Source organism: Dipodomys spectabilis, unplaced genomic scaffold (assembly GCF_019054845.1).
Source record: "Dipodomys spectabilis isolate Male_0828 unplaced genomic scaffold, ASM1905484v1 ptg000231l, whole genome shotgun sequence".
Taxonomy (NCBI): domain Eukaryota; kingdom Metazoa; phylum Chordata; class Mammalia; order Rodentia; family Heteromyidae; genus Dipodomys; species Dipodomys spectabilis.
In genome coordinates this window covers 6,553,783-6,576,726 of record NW_024870908.1, presented here as the reverse complement: position 1 = coordinate 6,576,726, position 22,944 = coordinate 6,553,783, and the positions used below count along the sequence as shown (strand labels likewise).

At 47.1% G+C, this 22,944-nt stretch overlaps 1 protein-coding gene across 2 annotated transcripts in view; it reads right to left on the bottom strand.

Moving 5' to 3' along the window:
• The window catches only part of Adcy9 (adenylate cyclase 9), a 97,347-nt gene that overhangs the window by 10,143 nt on the left and 64,260 nt on the right, over positions 1-22,944 (bottom strand). The window contains exons 4-9 of one of the 2 annotated variants that reach the window (XM_042698253.1): positions 13,563-13,724; positions 12,382-12,599; positions 10,114-10,216; positions 6,832-7,040; positions 4,878-5,037; positions 2,571-2,719 (exon numbers count right to left, since the gene is read on the bottom strand). In XM_042698253.1, the coding sequence (XP_042554187.1) occupies positions 2,571-2,719; positions 4,878-5,037; positions 6,832-7,040; positions 10,114-10,216; positions 12,382-12,599; positions 13,563-13,724 (1,001 nt within the window). The remainder of the gene's footprint in view (positions 1-2,570; positions 2,720-4,877; positions 5,038-6,831; positions 7,041-10,113; positions 10,217-12,381; positions 12,600-13,562; positions 13,725-22,944) is intronic. The other variant, XM_042698254.1, reaches the window with a different exon arrangement.

Below are 22,944 nucleotides of genomic sequence, written 5' to 3'. Positions count from 1 at the left end.
GCAGTGGTACTCAGCAGCAGTAATGCCACTCCTGGGAGCTGGGGGAGCCCTCAAAAATGGGGGATTCTTTTGGCTCTCATAAACCAGACAACCGTAACTCAGGGAAGTCAATGTCCCATGGAACCTTAAAACTACTTCTGTAAGTATGTGGAAGTATTTCGTCAATACCTGCTAATTGCGAAACACTAAAAGAGAAATTGTAGAAAAAGCTTAATGTTATTTAGGAAGGTTTGTTACACACAGAGAAGATGAATGGGTTTAAGAGATCATGAAACTTTTAACTATTCACTGTGTGCATTCTGCTATATGAAGTATTATGATTTCCAACCACATATTTAGATGACAGAGCTTAAAACCCCAAAACCAGTTTCAGATATACAACAGGTAGTTTAAGACTTTTTTTGTGTATGTGTACTGGTCACAAGGCTTGAACTCAGAGCCTGGGTGCTGTCCCTGAGCATTTTTTTTTTTGTCGGTTGTGGGGCTTGAACTCTGGGCCTGTGCTCTGTCCTTGTGCTCTTTAGCTCAAGGTAAGTGCTCTACCACTTGAGCCACAGCACCACTTCCAGTTTTCTAGTGGTTTTCTTGGAGATAAGAGTCTCAGGGCCTTTCCTGCCCAGGCTGGCTTTGAATTGTGATCCTCAGATCTCAGCCTCCTGAGTAGCTAGGATGACAGGGTGAGCCACTGGTGCCTGGCTTCCCTGAGCTTTTTTGCTCAAGGCTATTGTTCCACCAGTGGAGCCACAGCTCTACTTCCAACTTTTTTGTTGATAAACTGGAGATAAGAATTGCATAGACTTTCCTGACTGCGTTGGCTCTGAACTACTAAATCAGATCTCAGCCTCCTGAGTAGCTAGGATTATTGGTATGAGCCACTGGTGCCTGGCTAGTTTAAGACTCATTTTAACAAACTAAGAACCAAACACAATTGAATTAGTGGAACCCTTGGAAGAAAGAGGTCTCACTGGCCTTAACTTGGACAGGGTATTTTAATTGTCCTTCTTGTCATGTTATCTATCTATCTATCTATCTAGATATAGATATAAATTACATATAGATGTAAATTACATACATCTACCTATATTGAGAGAGATAGACAAATTTTTTTTTTCTGGTCCTGGGACTTGAACTCAGGGCCTGGGGTGCTGTCACTGAGCCTCTTTGTGCTCAAGGCTAGCACTCTACCACTTGATCCACAACACCACTTCCAACTTTTTCTGAGTAATTTACTGGAGATAAGAGTCTTGTGGAGCCGGCACCAGCACCAGCAGCTCACACTTGTAATCCTATCTACTCGGGAGGCTGAGATCTGAGGATCGAAGTTCAAAGTCAGCCTGGGCAGGAAAGTCTCCAATTAACCACCAGAAAACTGGCAGTGGCACTGCTCAAGTGGTAGAGCACTTGTCTTGAGCTGAAGAGCTGAGCAACAACATCCAGGCTCAGAGTTCAAGCCCCATGACCCCTCCTCCCCCCAAAAAAAAGTGTCTCATGGACTTTTCTGCCCTGGCTGTCTTTGAACCAAGATGCTCAGATCTCAGCCTCCTAAGTACCTAGGATTACAGGCGTGAGTCATTGGCACCCAGCATATTTTCATTTTTTAAGTTTCTGTGGCACAGTGAGAGCTAATTCTGTCCCCAGAGGCCTACCATAATACCCTTATTTTTTTTTCCCTAAACGTCTCTCTACTCCTGAGCACCTGCAGCTGTAGTTCTGAATTCTGAGACTGAAATGAAGCCCAAGGATGTGGAGAGATTTCATGATCCAAGACTGGTGTCCAGTGACTCGCCACTCTTCCTGGCATTCCTGTCAAACCGTGTGAGCTGCTCCAATGGGAGTCCAGGCACTTCCTGTCAAACTGTGTGAGCTGCTCCAATGGGAGTCCAGGCACTTCCTGTCAAACCGTGTGAGCTGCTCCAATGGGAGTCCAGGCACTTGCAAGGTGTTTACAGGTCCTCATCTATTCCACTGTGTCCCGCTTAGTGAACGCTAGCACACTTCTTTTGCATCCCTCTGTCAACCTGGACCTCTGTTCTTTCTTTCATGTGTTTGTGTTGGGTGTGTGGGTTCTTTTTTAGGTTTTTTAGGGTTTTACTGTGTAGTCCCGGATGGAATTAAACTTGAGCTCCTCAGGCCTTCCCCTCCTTAGTGCTGGGATTATAGGTGTGTACCATCATGCCTGGCTTCTCTCCTGATTTCGTTATAAGATGGCTTCAGGACTTATTTTCTTAGATTTTAATTAATGATACTTGTAAAATCAAAGATGCTACTACTGTATTCTGTTTTCGGTGAAAGCCACCCAGAAAATCCCAATGCTAGATTCTCTAGCATTTTGGATTTCAGACTTCTAGATCAGGGATGCGCAGCTTCTAGATGTGGTTATAAATTATTTTCTTTCCTTTGTGAATCAATCTGAGGGCACTTTTCTGCTTTCTGGAGGTTCTATGTGTTGGAAGCTATTTTGGGTCATGAGAACAACTATCTTTGAGGAGTCAGTGCTAATGTGAAGCTGCAGTCGTGCTCTAAGCAACACTGGGCAAGGTGGTCATGAGTTGATGGCTCCAGTCACGTACCTGTCCTGGCACAGGGAGATGTAGAGCAGCAGCAGCGGCCCGGCCCCCACGACGGTGGCAAGGGAGGACCTCATCCAGGAGCTGAGCTGGCAGAAGTTGCAGTAGTGCACGACAGCCACCAGCACGGCGGAGCCGGTGAACATGGTAAACTGCAAGAGGCAGCAGCAGTCAGTCCGTGCCCTCCTCCCTGTGCCTGCCCCCACCTCCACCTGGGCTGACCATCCTAAACCAGAGCACCTGCTCACCCACCGCTGTGTTTAAGACCTAACATCGCGGCACCACAGAGCGGTCCATGCGTATGCAGTGGTTCTGATATCTGGTGAGCCAGCAGTTTCAAGGACAGATCACACATTTTTAGGCCCATAACTCAGTGCTTTAAGTTACAAGCTTCCATGGAGGCCATTCATTGGGGACCTACCACTGTCAGATCAGTTACTTCCCAAATGCTCCTCCAGGCCCCTGCCACAAGCTCGCTGAGATTTGTGTTATACTATCAAATACAGTCAAGCTCATCACGTTACAATGACTCACTTACTTTTTTATGGTATTTAACTCAACAGCTTTTTCCCTGAGCAGTGACAGCTAATCCAGGGCAAATCTTACTTCTGCAAACTTGCACATTATCTTGTTTGGAAACATGGGCAGATGCTGCTTTGTAAAGCATGAAAGGAAAATACAAATGCTCCTCAACTTACCCCAGGTTACATTCTGATAAGCCTATTGCAAACGGGAATGATGAGGCTAGGGCTATAGCTCAGTGGTAGAGCATTTGCCTACCATGCACAAAATCCTGAATTTTACCCCTAGTACCTTGAGAAAAAGGTGACAAATGGGAATGATAATAAATAAAAAATGCTGGGTGCTAGTGGCTCATGCCTGTAATCCTAGCTACTCAGGAGGCTGAGATCTGAAGATCACAGTTTGAAGCCAGCACAGGCAGAAAGGTCCCCATGAGACTCTGACCTCTAATTAACCACTCAAAAACCAGACATGGAGCAGTGCCTCAAAGTGGTAGGGCATTAGGCTTGAGCAAAAAAGCTCAGGGACGGGCTAGGAAGGTGGCTCAGTGGTAGAGCGCTTGCCTTGCATGCCTGAGGCCCTGGGTTCCATTCCTCAGCACCACATAAGCAAAAACAAAAAAGCCGGAAGTGGCGCTGTGGCTCAAGTGGTAGAGCACTGGCCTTGAGCTGAAGAGTTGTGGGACAGTGCCTAGGCCTAGGGTTCAGGCCCCATGACTGGACCCCCCCCCCAAAAAAAAAAAAAAGCTCAGGGACAGTGCCCAGGCCCTGAGTTCAAGCCTCACAACTGACAAAAAAAAAAAGAGTAAAAAATGTTTTTTAATATTCCTAATCTTGGGGCTGGGAAGGTGGCTCAGTGGTAGAGCATTTGCCTTGCATGCATGAGGCCCTGGGTTTAATTCCCCAACACCACATAAGCAAAAAGAAAAAAAGCCGGAAGTGGCGCTGTGGCTCAAGTGGTAGAGCGTTAGCCTTGAGCTGAAGAGCTGAGGGACAGCGCCCAGGCCCAGAGTTCAGGCCCCACGACCGGACCCAAAAAATTAAAAAAAAAATTCCTAATCTTTATTCATAAGCTTTACAGCTTAGCCTAACTCATCCTAACTGCACTCAAGAAAGCTTATGTGAGATTACAGTTGGGCAGTCATCTCACCAAGCACTGACTCTCTGAGGTAAGCTATTGGATGCTGTACAAAGTGAGGATCAGAATGGTTGTTTGTAGCCAGGCGCCAATGGCTCATGCCTGTCATCCTAGTTACTCAGGAGTCAGATCTGAGGATTGTGTTCAAAGCCGGCCTGGGCAGGAAACTCCCTGAGACTCTTACCTCCAATAAACTACTCGAAAAAGCTGGAAGTGGTGGTGTGGCTCAAATGGTAGAGCGCTCGCCTTGAGCAAAAGCAGCTCTGGGTCAGTGCCCAGGCACAGAGTTCAAGCTCCAGCACTGGCAACATAAATAAATAAATAAATAAATCCCAGAATGTTTTTTTGTGTGTTGTGCTTGCTTTTGTACGCTATGAGGTAAAAATTTGACGTTGAACTATGAGGAGTCAGGGACTGTCAGCTGATTTGAAATGTAAAGGAGGCCATGCCGCTGGGAAAACCCTATGCTACTGGAGAACCTGCCTTGCCCAGCCGGGCGGGGCAGTGACAATGCTCCATGTAGTGCAGCTCTCGAGGGAGCTGTCTTTAAATTGTCTTTAAATTCTGAGTAACCAGGCTTGATTAAAGAGAGTGAGCCGGAGGTTAGGGATCCCGGAGAGTGTGGAGACAATACAGCCAGATGCTACTCACATGGATGTTTGTCTCAAACTCAGAGGTGATGTGGGAGTAGACGGCGAGCGCAGGCAGCGACACTAGGATGGCCCCGATGCAGTGACGAGGGAGCCACCCCGCGATCCATTCCAGGAGCCGCTTCGTGCACGCCATGACGTCCTCCAGGAAGAACACCATTCTGGCTCGGGAGAGGAAGGCAGCAGGGGAGCCATGGGTCAGCCTTCCGGAACTGAGGCCACGGTGCCTGGACCACTGTCCTGTGCTGCCGCTGCCCTGGGAGCGGGGAGTGGGTGCCACGGGCTCCGCATCCCTCACAGTGTGAACAGGCAACGAACAGCCCTCGCTCTGGCTCCTCACACCTGACTTACAAGGTCACCTGATGCACTGTGGTCAAAATGTGCTTGTCAAGAGCCAAGCTCATGCCTTTGTGGGTCCAAGAGAGCATGTAACAGACCCCAAGTAGAGTCTACTACAGGGCTGCCACCACTGTCACCTGCTCCGACCTGCTTCCATGGCAGATCCTGAACGGGGCCACTCTGAGGTGATCTGCAGGTCCACAATAGAGGAGGGTAGCTACTGGCATCCAGTGGGCTGAAGCCAGGGATGGAGGTGCCCTGCCAGGCTCAGGCAAGTGCCACACAGAGAAGCTCCACCTCACATCTCATGTAACTGCTATATGACCCCTGGCAGCTGGATGATAACATTGCAGCCTAGGGCCCAGTTGCATTCTGTGTGCCAACAGTGAAGTATTAAAGGGACTGTGACTCCTTTGTAAACCAAGTGAAGGCTGTCTTTTGTTTAGTCTGGGTCACAAAGGGTGGCTCCGCATTTCAGAAAGTCACACCATCACGATCCTGGCCACTAACTGTACACCCCGTGCTTCCAGCTATCACATTTGCTCCAGGGGTCCTGAGGGAAGACTGCAGACAGCTTTGTCGTTTCCCAGAGGGCATGGACCCCGTAAAGCAACGCAGATTTTAAGCATCCCCTTTCCTTTCCTTCTCTTTCTCTTTTCCTTTCCCTTTCTCTTTCTCTCCCCTCTCCTCCCCTCCCCTCCCCTCCTCTCTGCCATTTCCCTTTCCTTTTCATGCCTTTCCAATTGATCAGATCCTCTTGCTTGCTAGGCAGGTGTTCTATTGTAGAGCCACATTTCCAGCCCTTAAGTGACTTTCATTTCTCTTTAGTATTACAGAGATCATGTGTGTGTGTGCTGATACTGGGGCTTGACAGGGCCTTGTGCTCTCCTGCAGCTTTTTCACTCAAGGCTGGCACTCTACCAGTTGATCCATGACTCCATTTCTGGCTTTTTACTGGTTAATCTAAGAGTCTCATGAATTTTCTGCTCAGGCTGGCTTCCAACTACAATCCTCAGATCTCATCCTCCTGAGTAGTTGGGATTACAGGCGTGAGCCACTGGCATTCAGCCAGAGACAGCATTCTTCTGTTTTTTTGCAGCTGTGTTTTCTAGGAGGTAGGTTGTTCAGGAGGACAATATTAATGTGATAAAATTGTTTTTATGAAGAGCAGGCAGCTGAGTGTATGGGCTGGGAACCTCAGATGAAGAGGGTAGGTCTTGACTGAGTGAGGGGCTGCTGAGTTGGGGCAGGCCAGCAGTTGGAAGCAGAGGAGAAAGTACTGGGGGCCTTCCTGGGATGTTTGCTCCCTGTGTCCTTCCTCCGTCATTTCCTGTCTTTTTGCTTCTCCCGTTTACCCTCTAATTTAGGGGATCCAGGGATGTGCTGGTGGCAGAGGGACTGTGGAGGGAACCCACCTTCTCTAGCAAGCAGTCCGACTATGATGAGGGCTAGCATCTGTGAAAAGGGTGCTGTGGAGCAGAAATGAAACCAAATACCTGGAAAGAAGCTCAGAGGGACAGCTGGCTCCCGACTCCTGGCCACTGTGTGGCAGTCAGGAGCCAGAAGAGGGAGCTAAAGGCTAAGCACTGCAGAGCAGCCCTGGGGCAGGTACTCACCTGATGGATACGACCAGGGACAGCACCTCCAGCAGCAGGTCTGCTCCAAAGACAGCAAGGGCAGCTGGTGGGGGAGGCGTGGCAGTGGCCCCATACTTCAGGAAGCAGGTGATGGAGAGAATCAGGAACACTGTTGTGGACAGAAACACATCCAGGAGGGAGCTGAAGGTGGCACTGGCGAATGTCTTCACAGGAGAATTCTTTATGACCTGTTTGGAGCAGGAGACTGGGATGAACTGATGTGACCAGGGACCACAGTTTACAGGGAAAATAGCAACAATTACTGAGTGCTTGCCTACTCTAGACGAGACACAGGCTGGCAGGTGTTGGAGACACACCATCTCCTTGCTGTTGGTTGATTTAACAAAGAGGAAGCTAAGGCAAAGAGAGTTAAGCAGCTTTCCCAGGGTCATACAGCAGCTGATTATCAACCAGTCCACTCTGTCTCACAGAGATACCGAATACTGATCTTGAATGATGAGTTACTGCCTAGCAGTCAGTGAGTCCACATCTGTAAAAGGAAAATGGCAGCAAATACAGAAGTCTCCACAGAAGGATGGGCTCCCAGATTCAAGGGATGTAAATACCGGCTCCAGGATTAGACAGGTGAGGATGTGAGCAGCCACAGAGGAAAGCTCCCAGAGAGGTGGAATGGGAGCCCATGGCTGTCAGAAATCAAATCTCCATGCAGGAGCCTGCCTGCCTCGCCAAGTGTGTGCTGGTGTACATGAAATGATACCTGTGGGGAGCTCGTAGTCTGATGGTGGGAGAGACAGCAATAGGACTTGCAGGAGGGCGTGTCAAATGTAATAAAAAGGCATGTTAGGGCTGGTAGGGAATTAAGCCAGGAGGAAATAGCCACGGCACTAACAGATCAGAGACAACTAATTCTAGTCTTTGCGTGGGCCGTACAGGGTCATGATCCCGGTGCTCTCAACAGGTACAGGAGGAAATGCTCCTGATCTCACTCAACATGTGCACAAGGAGGCCAAGGATCCCCCCAGGTCACACAGCAAACAAGGAGTCAGATAAACTGACTCCTAACTCCTTCCTGGGGTCCTCCTGGGACATGGGTTCTGGTGAGAAGGAAGACAGCAGTAAATCACTGAAGATGCCTTCCAACTTTCTGCCTGCCCCAAGCAGGGCTCAGTTTGGGTGAGGCTAGAGGTGCACGGGAAGGGCAAGGCCTGTAACAGGTCTTGCATCTGGTGCATGTTCCCTTCAGGACACACTGGCTCTGGTGTCCCAGCCCCAGCAAGACCCCCAAGAGCTGGGTGAGCTAGGAGAAGGGGGGAGCTCAGATATGGGGTTGAGGCTACTGGTCAGCCCTGATCCCAAAGCTGGACCGGCCCAAGCTCACAGCCTGGATTATTTTCTGTAATGTCTTGTACCTCCCCTTGCCTTGGTCTCCTTTTGGAAACAGGGATAACACTTGTGCCTGTACTTTATGGATGGAAAAGCTTGCATGAAAAACACCATGCTGAGGATGTGGACTGCCCTGTACTCAGCAACAGCTCCCCATCTGTCTATCTACTCCCCACACGATCTTCATAGATACAACGGGATAGAGCCATCTCTCACTCCAATCACTGGCTCTGGTCTTTGGCACATGGGCAGCGCAAGCGTCCACCTCCTGCCATGCATTCACCACTGCCCCTCAGAGGCAACCTGACTTGCTGGACACACCAGTCTCTCTTGTGTCTCTAAGGGCTGCAGGGGCTCGTTCCTCCCTCTGGAATGTCCCTCTTCCTTCACTGGTTAGTTGCTAGTCCTCTTACTAAAGTGGGCTGAGGAGTTACCACTTCTGGGCCCTCCGTCTGGGGCTGATGCCTTGCTGTCTGCTCCCAGGGCACTATGGGACCTGTGGCTCTGTATTATCATCTCTGCTGCCCTGTCAGTGTACCCTTCTTTTCCCTGTCTCAGCACACAGAACCATCCAGGCAGCCCAGAGGCTCAGAAAGTGTTTGGTGACTGGGGGGTGGTGACAAGCACTTCTACGCGGGAGGCTCTGCAGTGTAGCAAGGGGGTGGGGCTGGTTGAGATAGTGGCCTTGAACTCAGATAGACTGGCATCCAACTATACTTATGGGTGGGTCACCTATTTTACTTCTCTTAGCCTTGGCTTTATCTTTGGCAAAATAAGGATAGTAATCATTGGCTTCCTTAACGGGTTGTGAAGGTTAGGTGAAATCATGTTTTGCCTCACTGGCCACCAAATGGCCTATTCAAGAGTCCACTGAAGGACTGATTAGCTCATGCTAAGTCTTGTTCACTGTCCCTGGGGAGTTAATAGAGAAGCTGGTCCCTCCCCTGCCTGGAGGCTCAGACTGGCTCTGTCTTGTTCACAATGTCTCAACATAACAGACGCAAAGTCCAGCAGAATGGGAAAATGGAATTTAGTTGGAAGTGCTTTGGGTCCTTGATTTGTGTAGGTATGTACTTTTGCCTCTGGAATGCTCTAGCTAAGTTTGAGCTTGGAGAAAGAACATTGGCATCTCCGGCTTCGAACATCAACCAGGCTCCACATTCTTGTCCTTACTCCTCCCAAGGACCTAGCTGAGCTCATTGGGTATGGGAGCCGTGCTGGATGCTGGATGAGCACGGAGAAGGAAGAGACAAGATCTAAAAATCGTATAGGACTCCAACGTGGGGTACACACAAAGGAGAAAAGGGACACAGGGGAAGTAAAATGCAGCTGGGGCCAGTGAGGGCTCCATGGGGAAAATGAGGAGTGACTAGGAGGCAGAGGACCACAGTCAGGCACCGTTGGCTGGAGCGTGTTGTGGAACAAGGTCAAGGCCTGCTGAGCTCTTGGGCCCATTGCAAGGGGACAAAACAGCACTCTCTTCTCTTCTTTTCTTTCTCCCACCCCTCTGTCTCTGTGTGCCTCCATCTTGTGTGGACCTGCAGTTTGCTCCCCCCCAATAAACTCTTTTTCTGCATGAAAACAAAACAAAACAAAACCACAAACCAACAAGAACACGATTTGGAGAGGAGAGCAGCTTAAGAACTGGAGACCTCCACAGGGCCAGAGACACCAGCTGCGGAGGAAAAGGTCTGATGACAACCAAGGTCGACTTTAAGATAAAGGACTGCAGAATGCATTGGATTTTTTTTTCCCTTTGCAGAGATAAATTTACCCATAGTTGCAACTTGATGCTTACTGATGATGAGAAACCCAAACAAGCCTTCATTTTCTGGTTACTTGCTGAAGCAGAAAACAAACAGTGGCTGGCTCAAGTGTCTGGTAGATTTCTGATAAGCAGACACAGGGAAAACTCACCTCTTCCTGGTAGCTGGTCCTGTAGGATCGTTCCAGCTCCTGATCCAGGAAGTTCAGGCTGAACTGATTGATAGGTGGCTTGAAGAAATAATCTTTCATCAGGCTAGAAGATACAAGAAATATAGCTGATGAACTTATCAGAAGATCACAATCAGCAACGTAAATGTCACTCACAGAGCAAAAAAAAGCTGCCTGTGGAAGCTAGTATGTGACCAGATTCACCATACCTTGTAGATCCCTTTCTCTGGAAAGTCTAGATATCAACCACATGTGCTGCTTTACCTCTATTGCAGATGACCACCTCAATCATACCACTAGACCGTGCGATTGAGCACATACTCCTCTCTGAAAGAATTAGAAGACAGTGAAAAGATCCTTTTCTGAAGAATGGGCAGATGTCTGCACTAAGGATACTTATACTGACTTGGAGACTTCAAGAGAAAACAGTTCGGAATGGGCTGTCCTGTGCTGACAGTAATTACGACTGTACAAGCTAACAGGTTGCTACTGCAAATGGTGTTTAGAGTTAGCGTAATTGTAGTGCTGTTGTCACATACACAGAGTGTGTGTGAAAACTGAAAAATGATAAAGTTCAACCATTTTAATAGAGAAATCAAATCTGCTTTATGTGACTCATTCTTTTATGAATTGCCAACAAACAGTAAGACCCTTTTATGTTACAGAAAATGACTAGAAAATTAAAGGAATGCTGATGTGATTTCAGAAGTCAAATATAGTTATGGCACACAGTGACTGTTAGCATGAAGTCAGATAAAATGTCAGGAGTCTAGCCTGCACCTGACACACAGTAGGAGTCTGTCGGTATGCTCCTTTTCTTGCTGCAGGGTGGACTCTCACTTACAGCCTTCTCAGGGTCATAGGAGGGAAAGTTCTGTCCCCTGATGCTGGCTCTCTCCCTTCTCTTCCACTCAGGAAATACAGACAGAGGGGAAACCACAGAGCAGCTGTGGGGATTCAGAGTTCACGCATGGAGGTTCTGCTTTTGGGAATGGGGAAGATAGCTTATTTTGGACCAATCATCTCACAGACCACACAACAACTGTAAACTAGCAAACAAACAAACAACCCCCCTTACACCTGCCAGAACAGAGACCAGGGTGAGCAGAGAACAGAGAGGAGGCTGCACCCTGGGGAGAAGGGAGCAGTATCAGGTAGGTTTCCATGTTCATTTTTGTTGTCTGTGGACTGAAGGTAGACATCAGTCAGCACATTTGAGGGAAGGGTGGCTAGCACTCAGATAGGAGAGCCCTAGTCTTGGATGTGGGTATGAGGTGCACCTGTGATTGAGTACCTGGGAGGCTGAGGCAGGAGGAACACAAGTTCTAGGCCAGCCTGTTCTACATAACTAAGATTCTGGGGAAAGAGAGGAAAGGAAGAAGTGAGGAGAAGAATGGAAGGAGAAGGGAAGGGGAACAGGAATGGAAGGGGAAAGGGAGAAGGAAAGAGGAAAGGGGAAGAAAAGTTAAGGAAAAGAGAGAGGAGAAATAGACAGACGAGAAGAGAAATGAAAGAAAGAGAAGGAGAGAAGAGGTAGGAGTGGGAGGGGAGGGGAAACCACAGTCAAACTGGCTTAAGAAGCTAGAAAATATAGCTTGGGGTGACCACAGGGAGAATGAGGTTATAGGTTCCAGAAGTGAAAGAACCCTGGGCTCCAGATTCAACTCTGCTCAAACTCAGGCTGCTCCGTGATATATGCACATGCATGGCTGACTCCAAGCAACCCAGTTAAATCTAAAAGAACAGCGTGACCATGCTCGCCTGCTGAAACAAAAATGGATACTCTTCAGAAGAACATCAACAAGATTTAGACCTTGCAAACGCCATGCGCAATGTCTGTGACACAATCCAAAGTTAGTAGTCATACAGAGAATTTGGAAAACACGATTATATTCAACAGAAGAAAAGCAACCAACAGAGATCAACTCAAGATCACTCAGAGGTTGGGGTTACAAGTTGACGGTTTAATAATGTAATCCATGCAACAACTACAACGTAAGGAATGAGAAGAGAGAGATGACCTCTACTGCAAGATATCTTCACTTGAAGGGAAGGAATGCAGTTGTAAGACTAAGAAGACATTAAAAATCTAATGGTGTGCGCCTGTACCTCCACTAAACTGAGCTGGGGACACAGTTCCGGCAGAACTATGAAGTAGCGTATCAGAGATGAGGGCAGATGTGTGGATAAGGCAGTTCAGGAAGAGGGAGAAGCTTCTTCAGACCTCCACCCTTGATGGCCGGGCCTTACCTGTCTTCTTTGATGACATCCACAAAATGGGCATCGGTTTTCTCACGGATGTTCTTGAACCTCAGTGGGAGGAGGGCTGACTGGTCCAAGCTCACACCTGCCCACCGCCCCTTTTCCTGAAGGATCTCGCACAAGGAGGTTTGACTGTTGGTAAGCTTCTCCTCTTGAGGGGGGCTCAGAAGTCCATTCTGGGTTTTGGAGCTGGGCCCTCCTGAGACCTGCCTCAAGACAGAGAGGAGGCCAGCGTGGGGAGTGAAGCAGGGAGCTGAGCCCAGCCTGAGCCCACGTGCCCCTCTGCCACGCTGCAGCCCTGGCCCTTCGCTTGTGCAGGTTCCCTCTCCCCAGAAATCTGTGAACATCTCTATCGACCTGTTTCTTGGTGAATTCACCTTAGGGAAAAGCCTTCCTTACTGGTCAGGCAGCCAGCAGAGTCAGGAGAGGCAGGCTGTGGAAAGAGCCAGTGATAGGGCTGAGATCCAGAAGTTTGCTTACCACAGAACTGGGGCTCTGGGGTTTGGAAGAAGGTCCGTGGGACCTCTGGGGAGGCACAAGAAGGGGTTCAAGGAGAGGAAGCCCAGGCTGCTGATGTGACACTGGGGAGCAGGCGGATGGCTAGTTGGGGCTTATGTTTTGAGAGGCGAGGCTGACCTGCACGCACAAGTTCTCTGGCGGATGCTGGGGTGGGGAGTGAATGACAGAGAGCCCAGGGCCTTCCTGAGAGGCAGCCGCAGAGGCTTTCCTGAAGCTCTCAGGCTTTTACCCTGTTTTCCACTCCAGCCCTGCCGGATCTCCAAGCCCCATTTCCCAGGGAGCCTCCCTGCTGCTAAACCTGCCTCTGTGTCTCTTTCAGGGGTCACTGGAGGAGACCTCTGTTCTCTCTACACTTCTGTACTCTACCTTAAGTTGAACCCAGCTTCCAGCCCACAAATCCACTCCCCACTCCCACCCAGAGGTGTCAAAGCCAATGGCTAGTTTAGCATGTAATCATGCTACTGCACCAGGGTCAGCACCGACTCCCCCTTCTGTCCACACTTCCACCCCCACAGTGCCTTCGGCATGCTGTACCCCATGCTCTGCCCAGCCCCTCCCTCATGCCCTTCACTGGTCTATTCAACACCCAGACTAGAAGGCAGTTCTGAGTTACACTCAGAACTAAGAAGTTGACGAGACAGGAATGTCACCTTAGGTGGATGCGCCAGGAGAGGAACTGACAGGAACAACAGCCATGAGCTTGTTACCTTGGTGCTGGCCTTGGGCTCGTCTTGACAGCCATTTTGTACAGCTCCTCCTTCTGCACCAGCTTCAGTTTTGGGAGCAAATGTGATTCCACATGAAGGGCAAGTCTGTGAGAAAAGCACAGGCGTAGGAACACTGACTGCAATGCACACTCCCAACACACCCGCTATGGTCGCAACTTGTGTGCCCAGAAATCCTCTGACCAAATGGAAGGCTTACTGAACTACCAAGGAGGAGCTGAGAGCAAACCGGCAAAGTAGAAAGACATGAGACGCCATCTGTCAACATGCAGAACAGCACCGTCCACACCAGCAGAGTGGAAACTCCGGTGTCAACTGACTGATGAATGGATGGACAAATAGTGGGCTATTCATACAAGGGAATAGTATTCAGCAGTGAAAAAACAATGACATACAGACATGTGATAGTATGGGTGAACCTTGAGCTTATTGAGACTGACCGAATACAGGAAATGTCCAGAAAAGGAGGACCCACAGAGACATAAAGCAGATTAATAGTGGCTGGGCAGGGTGAGGGGAAGGAGGGTGGAGATTGATTTCATGAGAAGCCCTAATTCCTACGATGATGGCATTAGACGGCAGGGGCTTGGAGAGATGATTAGGTGGAAGTGGGTTACTAGCTTTACAAGAGACCATAGAACCCCGTCACTTCCATCCTGCAAGAAGCAGCCATCTATGAACCATGAAGTGGAACCTCACTGGACATTAAATCTGGACTTCCCCACCTCAAGCCTCATGAAAGACAAATTCCTGCTGTCCATACAGCATTTTGCTGGAGCTGCCTCATGGACGGACACAGGCTTTCTTAGTAGTGATGAAGTAACTGTGTTCCAAAGTAACCCTGGTGAATGCCGCCCTATCCTGAAGATATACCGAAACCCACTGGATTGTACACTTTAGAGGGTCAGTTTCATTGTATGTGAATCATATCTAAACAAAGAGGTTACTAAGTAAACAAATTGGCCACTAACTGGTTCAGGAATGCCAAGCTTGGGTTTTTGAGCACTCACTGACAAAAGCTATTCTCTTAAGTCAGGCTGAAAGAGGTTCAAGAGGTTCACCCTGACAGAACTAGGAATTATTCAGTCTGTAGGAATTAGCAGGTAAAACTCAGAGCTGACAGGTGTAGTAGAAAGAGCAAGGCTGTTGTTACTTCTCACAATCCAGGCAGTAAGTCTCAGCTCAATTACTATCTTGGAGACCCTACTCACATCAGTCCCATTTTCATTTTTGCTAGTGCCAGAGCTTGAACTCCGGCCCTCAGGCTCTTGCCCAGCTTTCTTGTTCATAACTGGTGCTCTACCACTTAAGCCATTCCCCCAGCATAACTTTTTGTTGATTAACTGAAGATGTTATCATTGATAACGTGGCCCAGCAGTCTAAGAATTGTTGTTGGGATAGAAACTTTCCATTTTTAACAAAGATGACAAACTACATACAGTAGGAGAGACAATTTCCTTGCAGTACTAAGTCTTAAATGTTGGAAGACACTGTAGAGAGTAGGAATCATTATTTTAGAAAGTTGATTTTTTTTTAACTTAATTTTGTCATTGTGGACTTGAACTCTGGGCCTGGGTGCTGTCCCTCAGTTCTTCAGCTCTAGGCTAACGCTCTATCACCTGAGCCTCAGTGCCACTTAGTGGAGATAAGAATCTCACAGACTTTCCTTCCCCCGGGCTGGCTTTGAACCGTGATCCTCAGATCTCAGCCTCCTGAGTAGCTAGGATTATAGGCGTGAGCCAGCAGCACCCAGCTGAAAGTTGAATTTTTTTAAATCATTTTTTTTGCCCAGCAATAAAATGATTTTGAAGCAGGAAAATGACTCAGATCACACCTCAAGTTAGATCACAGGCCTATGCTATAGTAAATAAGAGAACAGAAATGCTTCTGGGCATGGTGGGCACAGGTCTATAACCCTAGCACTCAGGAGGCCAAGGTAGGAAGATTGAAAGTTGAAGGCCAAACTGGGCTATGTCGTGGAAGCTTATTTTAAAAAAAAACCCAAGAGTTTTGGAATCTGATATAATTCAGTTTAAACAGTTATACTCATTTGGAGTATGGAAATATATACTAGTTGCAAAATCAGCAACTAGTATATCTAGTAAACTGAAGTTCCTAGAGGTAACAACTGCTTGCAATTCTTGAAAAAGTGATTAACAGGGCTAAAGTGTTCTAGCTGTCAATGACAGTAAAATGATCTCAAATCATGGTATTAACTGAGTCAATCTTCAAAACATAGGAAAGCGTCTATGAGGACACTGATTTTCTCAAACAAACCACACATGCACGCGCGTGCACACACACAGAGTCCAACACCAAGCACACGGAGTGACCCTCTAAACTCCCAGTAGAGAAGTGAAGCAAATGCGCCCAACACCATGCCCAGCTAGACTCCAGAAGAGGCTGACATTATGGATTGATCCATATGATCCTGGTACTTTGGACCACAATTCCCTGAAATGACATAAGCCATCAATACTCTCTTGGTTCTCTAAAGTCCTCTCAGCACAATGATATCAAAAGAAGTTCCTAAGATCCATCCAAACAGCATACTCAATAGGGCAAGGTGTTTGCTGACTGTTGTCTGGGTAACTTGAGATTCTTTGGAGACTACTCAAGTGCAAACTCTACATTTTCCCAGACTAGCTGTGCCTCAGCCCCTTCTGTGGATATGGGCTCTGAAGGGAAGATTACAAGTATTTCTCTAACACATCTGTGTTTGTTGTAAACACATTCTAATATAGGCATAGAGTAGGGTGAATACATAGAGTGATAAAATAGTTTTTCTCCAAGGTTATTTCTCATTGCAAGACAAATAATTCTGTAACTAATAGTTGTTCCTCTTCATAACTGTCACAAGAGGGAGCCGGAAGCCTCTTGGGGAAGGAAACATCAGTCGTGTTCTGGCTTTGCCTGGTTAGTGCACTGAACAAGGCTAGTTGGCAAGGTGTCCCAGTATTACAGGCAGCATGAAATCACGTTGGGTATTGTGGGCAATGGTAATGCTGGCATTCCAATACTGAGCACTCTAATCTCTTCATGTGTACCAGTTTATGATACAGGCATTATGATTAGTCTTGTTTTCTTTTTGGTCAGGTGTGGGGCTTGAACTCTGGGCCTGGGCGCTGTCCCTGAGCTCTTCAGCTTAAGGCGAGCGCTCTACCACTCGAGCCACAGCGCCACTTCTGTTTTCTGGTAGTTAATTGGAGATAAGAGTCTCATGGGACTTTCCTGCCTGGGCTGGCTTTGAAACTCCATCCTCACATCTCAGCCTCCTGAGTAGCTAGGATTACAGGCGTGAGCCACCAGCGCCCGGCTGGATAGTCTTGTTTTATGTAGGAGGAATCTGAGGCAAAGAAGATAAGGGAATTGCCATAACAGAAAGCAGAAAAATTTTAGTGCAGGCATCAGAGCCTTTAACCCTAACCATACATGAGGCTCTCTCTCCCCTACAGTCAGTCACACATGGGACACAGGTCACTAGACTCGACTATGTGACCAATGAGTCAGGGCCAGATGGATTCGGAACAGGCAGAAACACTTCAAAATAGATGATTTCTGTTTTAAAAAAATAGAAAAATAGGGGCTGGGAAGGTGGCTCAGTGGTAGAGCTCTTGCCTTGCATGCCTGAGGCCCTGGGTTCGATTCCTCAGCACCACATAAGCAAAAAGAAAACAGCCGGAAGTGGTGCTGTGGCTCAAGTGGTAGAGCGCTAGCCTTGAGCTGAAGAGCTGAGGAACAGCACCCAGGCCCAGACTTCAGGCCCCATGACCGGACCCAAAAAAACAAACAAAAAATAGAAAAATAGAAGCAGTAATTATCACAGAAAAAGAAAGGCATCCTAGAACCTGTTAAGAACAGAAAGTAGACAGCCTACAGATGGAGGCAAAACCACACACACTTGTAAAATTCATAGACACAAGACCTCAAAGCCACATTGGGTAGAATCAAGCTCTGATTCCTCTGATTTTTTTTAACACTACTTTATAAATGGGCTTAAAAAATTGAGTCCGGTCATGAAAATCCAAGTCAAGAATGGATTAGATTAGATTCAACAGACAAGAGCAAGAAGAGTATTACTATGCTAAGGAAATATTCCATCACAAAATTAAAATGAAGCCAGGCACGGATGGCTCACATCTTTAATGCTAGCACTCAGCAGGCTGAGCTCTAAGAATCAAAGGTTTGAAGACAGCCTGGGCAGACAAAGCCTTGAGAATCTGATCTCGAATAAACCACAAAAAGCTGGAAGTAGAGGCATGGATCAGGAGGTATAGTACCAGTCATTAATTAAAAAGCAGAGCAAGAGTGCAAAGCCCTGAGTTCAAACCCTAGTACTGGCAAAAAAAAAAAAAAAAAAAGTTAAAAATTAAAAAAAAATAGCTCTGAGCTGGGAAGGTGACTCAGTGGTAGAGCGCTTGCCTTGCATGCTCGAGGCCCTGGGTTCGATTCCTCAGCACCACATAAGCAAAAAGAAAAAAGCCGGAAGTGGTGCTGTGGCTCAAGTGGTAAAGCGCTAGCCTTGAGCTGAAGAGCTGAGGGACAGCGCCCAGGCCCAGAGTTCAGGCCCCACGACCGGACCAAAAAAAAATTACAAAAAAGTTCTGTGGGAAATTCACATGCATACCACCACATAACCTAAGGACACCAGTTAAATAAAAATATCTTTTCATATTTCAATGGATTCATTTCTCTAAGAAATCATTTTAACTTACACCAATGGCAAAGAGTGTGTAGAACAAATTTACAATGATTCTTTACCATGTATGACAGAATATAGCTATTAGCACTACAGAAAGCTGTTGGCTTTATCCAGATATACCTAGTTTCCCTAATGTCCCTTTCTATTCTGGGACCACACACAGGATCATGTCTCCTTTGTCTCCCTCCAGTGTGACAGATCCTCTATCTCTCCTTGTTTTTTGTGACTTGACACTTGTGAAACATCCTGGTTGTTTTATAGAACACTCGTGGCTTGGGTCTGGCTGGTGCTTTTTCGTCGGTACGAGGCCTTTTAGACGAGGCTTTGGGATTGGGGGTAGAAGCCCGCTGAGCTGAGGCAGCTCCCTCGGCTCACCACATCCAGGTACTCGATGTCTACCTGTCTCATCCACACTCACCTTGACCATTTGACCATCTGCTAGCAGCAGGTTCTGCTGGGTCTTCCCATTAAAAAGTACTGTGCTTCCTGTTATAACTAATAAGTATTTGAGGTGGGAATCATGCCTTAAGGTGATGTGAATATCCTGTTTTTTTCTGAAAAAAAATTTTTTTTCGAACTTTTTTTTTGTCGGTTGTGGGGCTTGAACTCTGGGCCTGGGCGCTGTCCCTCAGCACTTCAGCTCAAGGCTAGTGCTCTACCACTTGAGCCCCAGTACCACTTCTGGTTTTCTAATGGTTTATTGGAGATAAAGAATCTCATGGACTTTCTTACCCGGGCTGGCTTTGAACCATGATCCTGAGATCTCAGCCTCCTGAATAGTTAGGGTTACAGGCATGAGCTGCCAGCACCCGGCTTTTTCTGAAATTTTTATCCATTCATTTGAGCTTCCTGGATCACCTGCCGTGATCATCACCCAGATCACACGGGAATGGTGATTTTTCTATTACTGTCATTGCTCCACATCTATTACTAGAAATCTTCTATGAAGAAGAGGTCATTTGGGCTAGGAATGCGGCTTAGTGGTAGAGTGCTTGCCTAGCATGATGAAGCCCTGGGTTCTCAGTATCACATAAACAGAAAAAGCAGGAACTGGTGCTGTGGCTCAAGTGGTAGGATGCTAGCCTTGAGCAAAAGAAGCTAGGGACAGTGGACAGGCCCTGAGTTCAAGCCCCAGGACTGGCAAAAAAAAAAAAAAAAAGGTCAATTTGTATCTGACCTGCTTTCTCCTCACAGAAGGAAACCCATAAGACTAAAACTATAGGTACAATTTGAAATGTCTTTAAAAACAAACTTACTTCACAAGTATATTTCAGAGACAGCAGCCAGACCACTACCCATTTATTTTTTAAATAGTTTCTTCAAGATATACTTCATCTACCATATAACACACCCATTTGAAATACATACATCAATGGTTCACAGGTGTACACTCATCACCTTTATCAGTTTTATTACTTATAACAAATGCTTCCTTAATTTCTAAACCATATATATATATATGAATGTATATATACAAAATACAAGCTTATTATCTTTTCAACTTCTATAATAAGCTAGAATGCCCTCTATTCCCTCATACTGAGCCAACTGAACCTATTCATAATTTTACATATAGATACAAGGAGGTAAAAGAAGTGATATTTAGCCGGTGCCAGTGGCTCATGCCTGTAATCCTAGCTACTCAGGAGGCTGAGATCTGAGGATCACGGTTCAAAGCCAGCCTGTGCAGCAAAGTCTGTGAGACTCTTATCTCCAATAAACCACTAGAAAACCGGAAGTGGTGCTGTAGCTCAAGCGGTAGAGTGCTCTCCTTGAGCTGAAGAGCGCAGGGACAGTGCTCAAGCCCAGAGTTCAAGCCCCATGACTGACCAAAAAAAAAGTGTTATTTATTTAGTATGGTTCAAAAAGCCTTACAGGGCTGGTAGCATGGCTCAACTGGTAGGACACCTGGCTAGCAAGCACAAGGTCCTGAGTTCAAACTTCAGTCCTTCCATGCACATGTGAATGCATGCATGCACACACACATGCACACAACTACACACACACACACACACACACACACACACACACACACACACACACACAGAGTCACAAAAAGATGGTTCCTTTTTTCTTTTGTGCCAGTCCTGGGGCTTGAACTCAGGACCTGGTCACTGTCCTTGAGCTTCTTTTTGCTCAAGGCTAGCACTGTACCACTTAAGTCACAGAAACACACACACACCCTTTTTTTTTTCTGTGTATGTGGTACTGAGGAATAGAACCAAGGGCTTCATGCATGCTTGGGAAGCATTCTACCACTAAGCCATATTCCTAGCCCAAAAAGATAGTTCCTAAGGCTAGTGATTTCACAGGGTAAGTATGAGCATTTTGAAAACAGGACAGTCCCTTCTAACTCATCACCATGGGGACAAATCTATATCATTAGCCAGGAACAGGCTGGGTATATAACCCCAGGATGACTGCTTCCTAAACACCTCCCCTTAATTCTCAGTCCTTGGAATGAAGCTCCTTCCACTTTACATTCTCAGATAGTGTCATAGCAAGGTGATGTTTAGCAAAGACATCTGTACTCAAAGAGGCCTAAGAATGCTGCACATTACCTGCCCCTGTTGGAGACTGCAACTCCTGCTGCCTACTAAGGGCTCTAAGAAACCCTGTAGTAATTCTTTTGTGGACTGTTTAATCCAGAATTTCTCAGACTCACTTTTGACCACAGAGCCCCTTTTAGGGCTTAACACCATCCTGCCTCCCTCCCCAGAGTCCACACTGAGAAACTAGTTACTTAGAGAAACACTGCCTTACACCAGGCCTCTTCAGCAAGGCAGGGGAGGACAAGAAAATAGGGTCGGAAGGCTACAAGTAATTCAGCAGCAAAGGAAACACAGCCTGATTCCAGAAGGAGCCAACAGAGCTTGGTAAAGGATGAGGAGAATTAGGTGGGATTCTAGCATACTGGAATAGCTAACCTTAATGCAGATTATATCGCTAAGTCAGCAAACTAGTGCCCTGAGTGTGAGGCATGGCAAGTTTGTAGGCTAAATCCACCCAAAAGGGAACACACAACTGGCATTTTGCATTGTACTACATTAAGCCTGGCACTGGTGGCTTATGCCTGTAATCTTAGATTCTCAGGAGACTGAGATCTGAGAATAGTGATATGAAGTCAGCTTGGAGAGATATCTGAGAGACCATTATCTCCAATTAACCAGCAAAAAGTCAGAAGTGGCTCAAGTGGAAGAGAGGGACTGTGCTCAGGCCCTGAGTTCAAGCCCCAATCCTGGCACAAAAATGACAATAAAATCTCTTACTGAAGGGCAGATCTTATAGGTGGAATGATAATCTACATAATCTTTTTTTTTTGTCAGTCGTGGGGCTTGAACTCTGGGCTTGGGCGCTGCCCCTGTGCTGCTCAGCTCAAGGCAAGCACTCTACCGCTTGAGCCACAGCGCCACTTCCAGTTTTCTAATGGTTTATTGGAAATAAGAGTCTCACAGACTTTCCTGCCCTGGCTATCTTTGAGCTGTAATCCTCAGATCTCAGTCTCCTGAGTAGCTAGGATTACAGGCACGAGCCACCCGTGCCCAGCTAGTCTACATAATCTTTAAAGCAGACTGGATTTTTCACTTTAGAATTTAGGATCATAGTGGATACGACTTGCTCATAGTTACCCAGCATATGTGATTCTGAGGCATTTGGATCTGCTCCCCTCTGACTTGAGGGAGGTAGAGTAGAGAGACGAGCCCCCAGTGGTGGTTAAGCTGGGTTTTCAGCTATTTGTGATCCTTTCACTCCAGCTGTAGAATCCAAATGATTCCAACATCCTAGGATAGCTTCAGACATCCTATCATCCCACCCAAACCATCCTCTATCCAAGATACTGTACTTTACCATCAAGCCATCTTTCTTCCCCTGGAGTGGTAGGGTGACCTGAGTTCAAACCCTACCACCAAAACTAACAAACAAAACCAACACCTCAAATGCTCTTTAGGGATGAAGGAAAAACTTCTTAAGGCAATGTAACACAGAATCACTGTTACTAAGACTTCAACGTGTGTAGTCATTGCAACTCCTGACAAGGTGGAAACAAAATATGCATCATCCAAAATGATTTCTTTGGTCTTTGAGTTCTATTTCGCTACTTCAATACAGCTCTGTTTGGAACCTGGAGATAACTGTTTCTCCCCATGTAATAAAACTGTACTTAGAAAGCCACGTTTTTGTTTTTCTCTCCTGCACCAAGTTCAGAAACAGTGTGAGAGCCAGTAGCTCCTCTGTCTGATGCACCAGCCTGAGCGAGAAGGCAGACAGGCGTCAGGACTGTCCTGCACAAGCGGAAGGAGCACAGGGTTGGGGGAGTTCTAATACTACTGTCCTAGAGCACTCTCCCCCCCCCCCCTTTCCCTTTGTGTGGCTGGACCCCAACCCCTAGGTGACACTGGGCGATGCCTACAAACACTTTTAGATGGTACAACTGGGGAAAGGGGATGTTACTGGTATCCAGTTGGCAAAGGCTAGGGAAGGTACTGACCACCTGACATGTGGTTGTCAATACAACCAAGGTCAAAAAATGTACTGAACTAGGCTGGGAAGGTGGCTCAGTGGTAGAGCGCTTGCTTTGCATGCATGAGGCCCTGGGTTCAATAC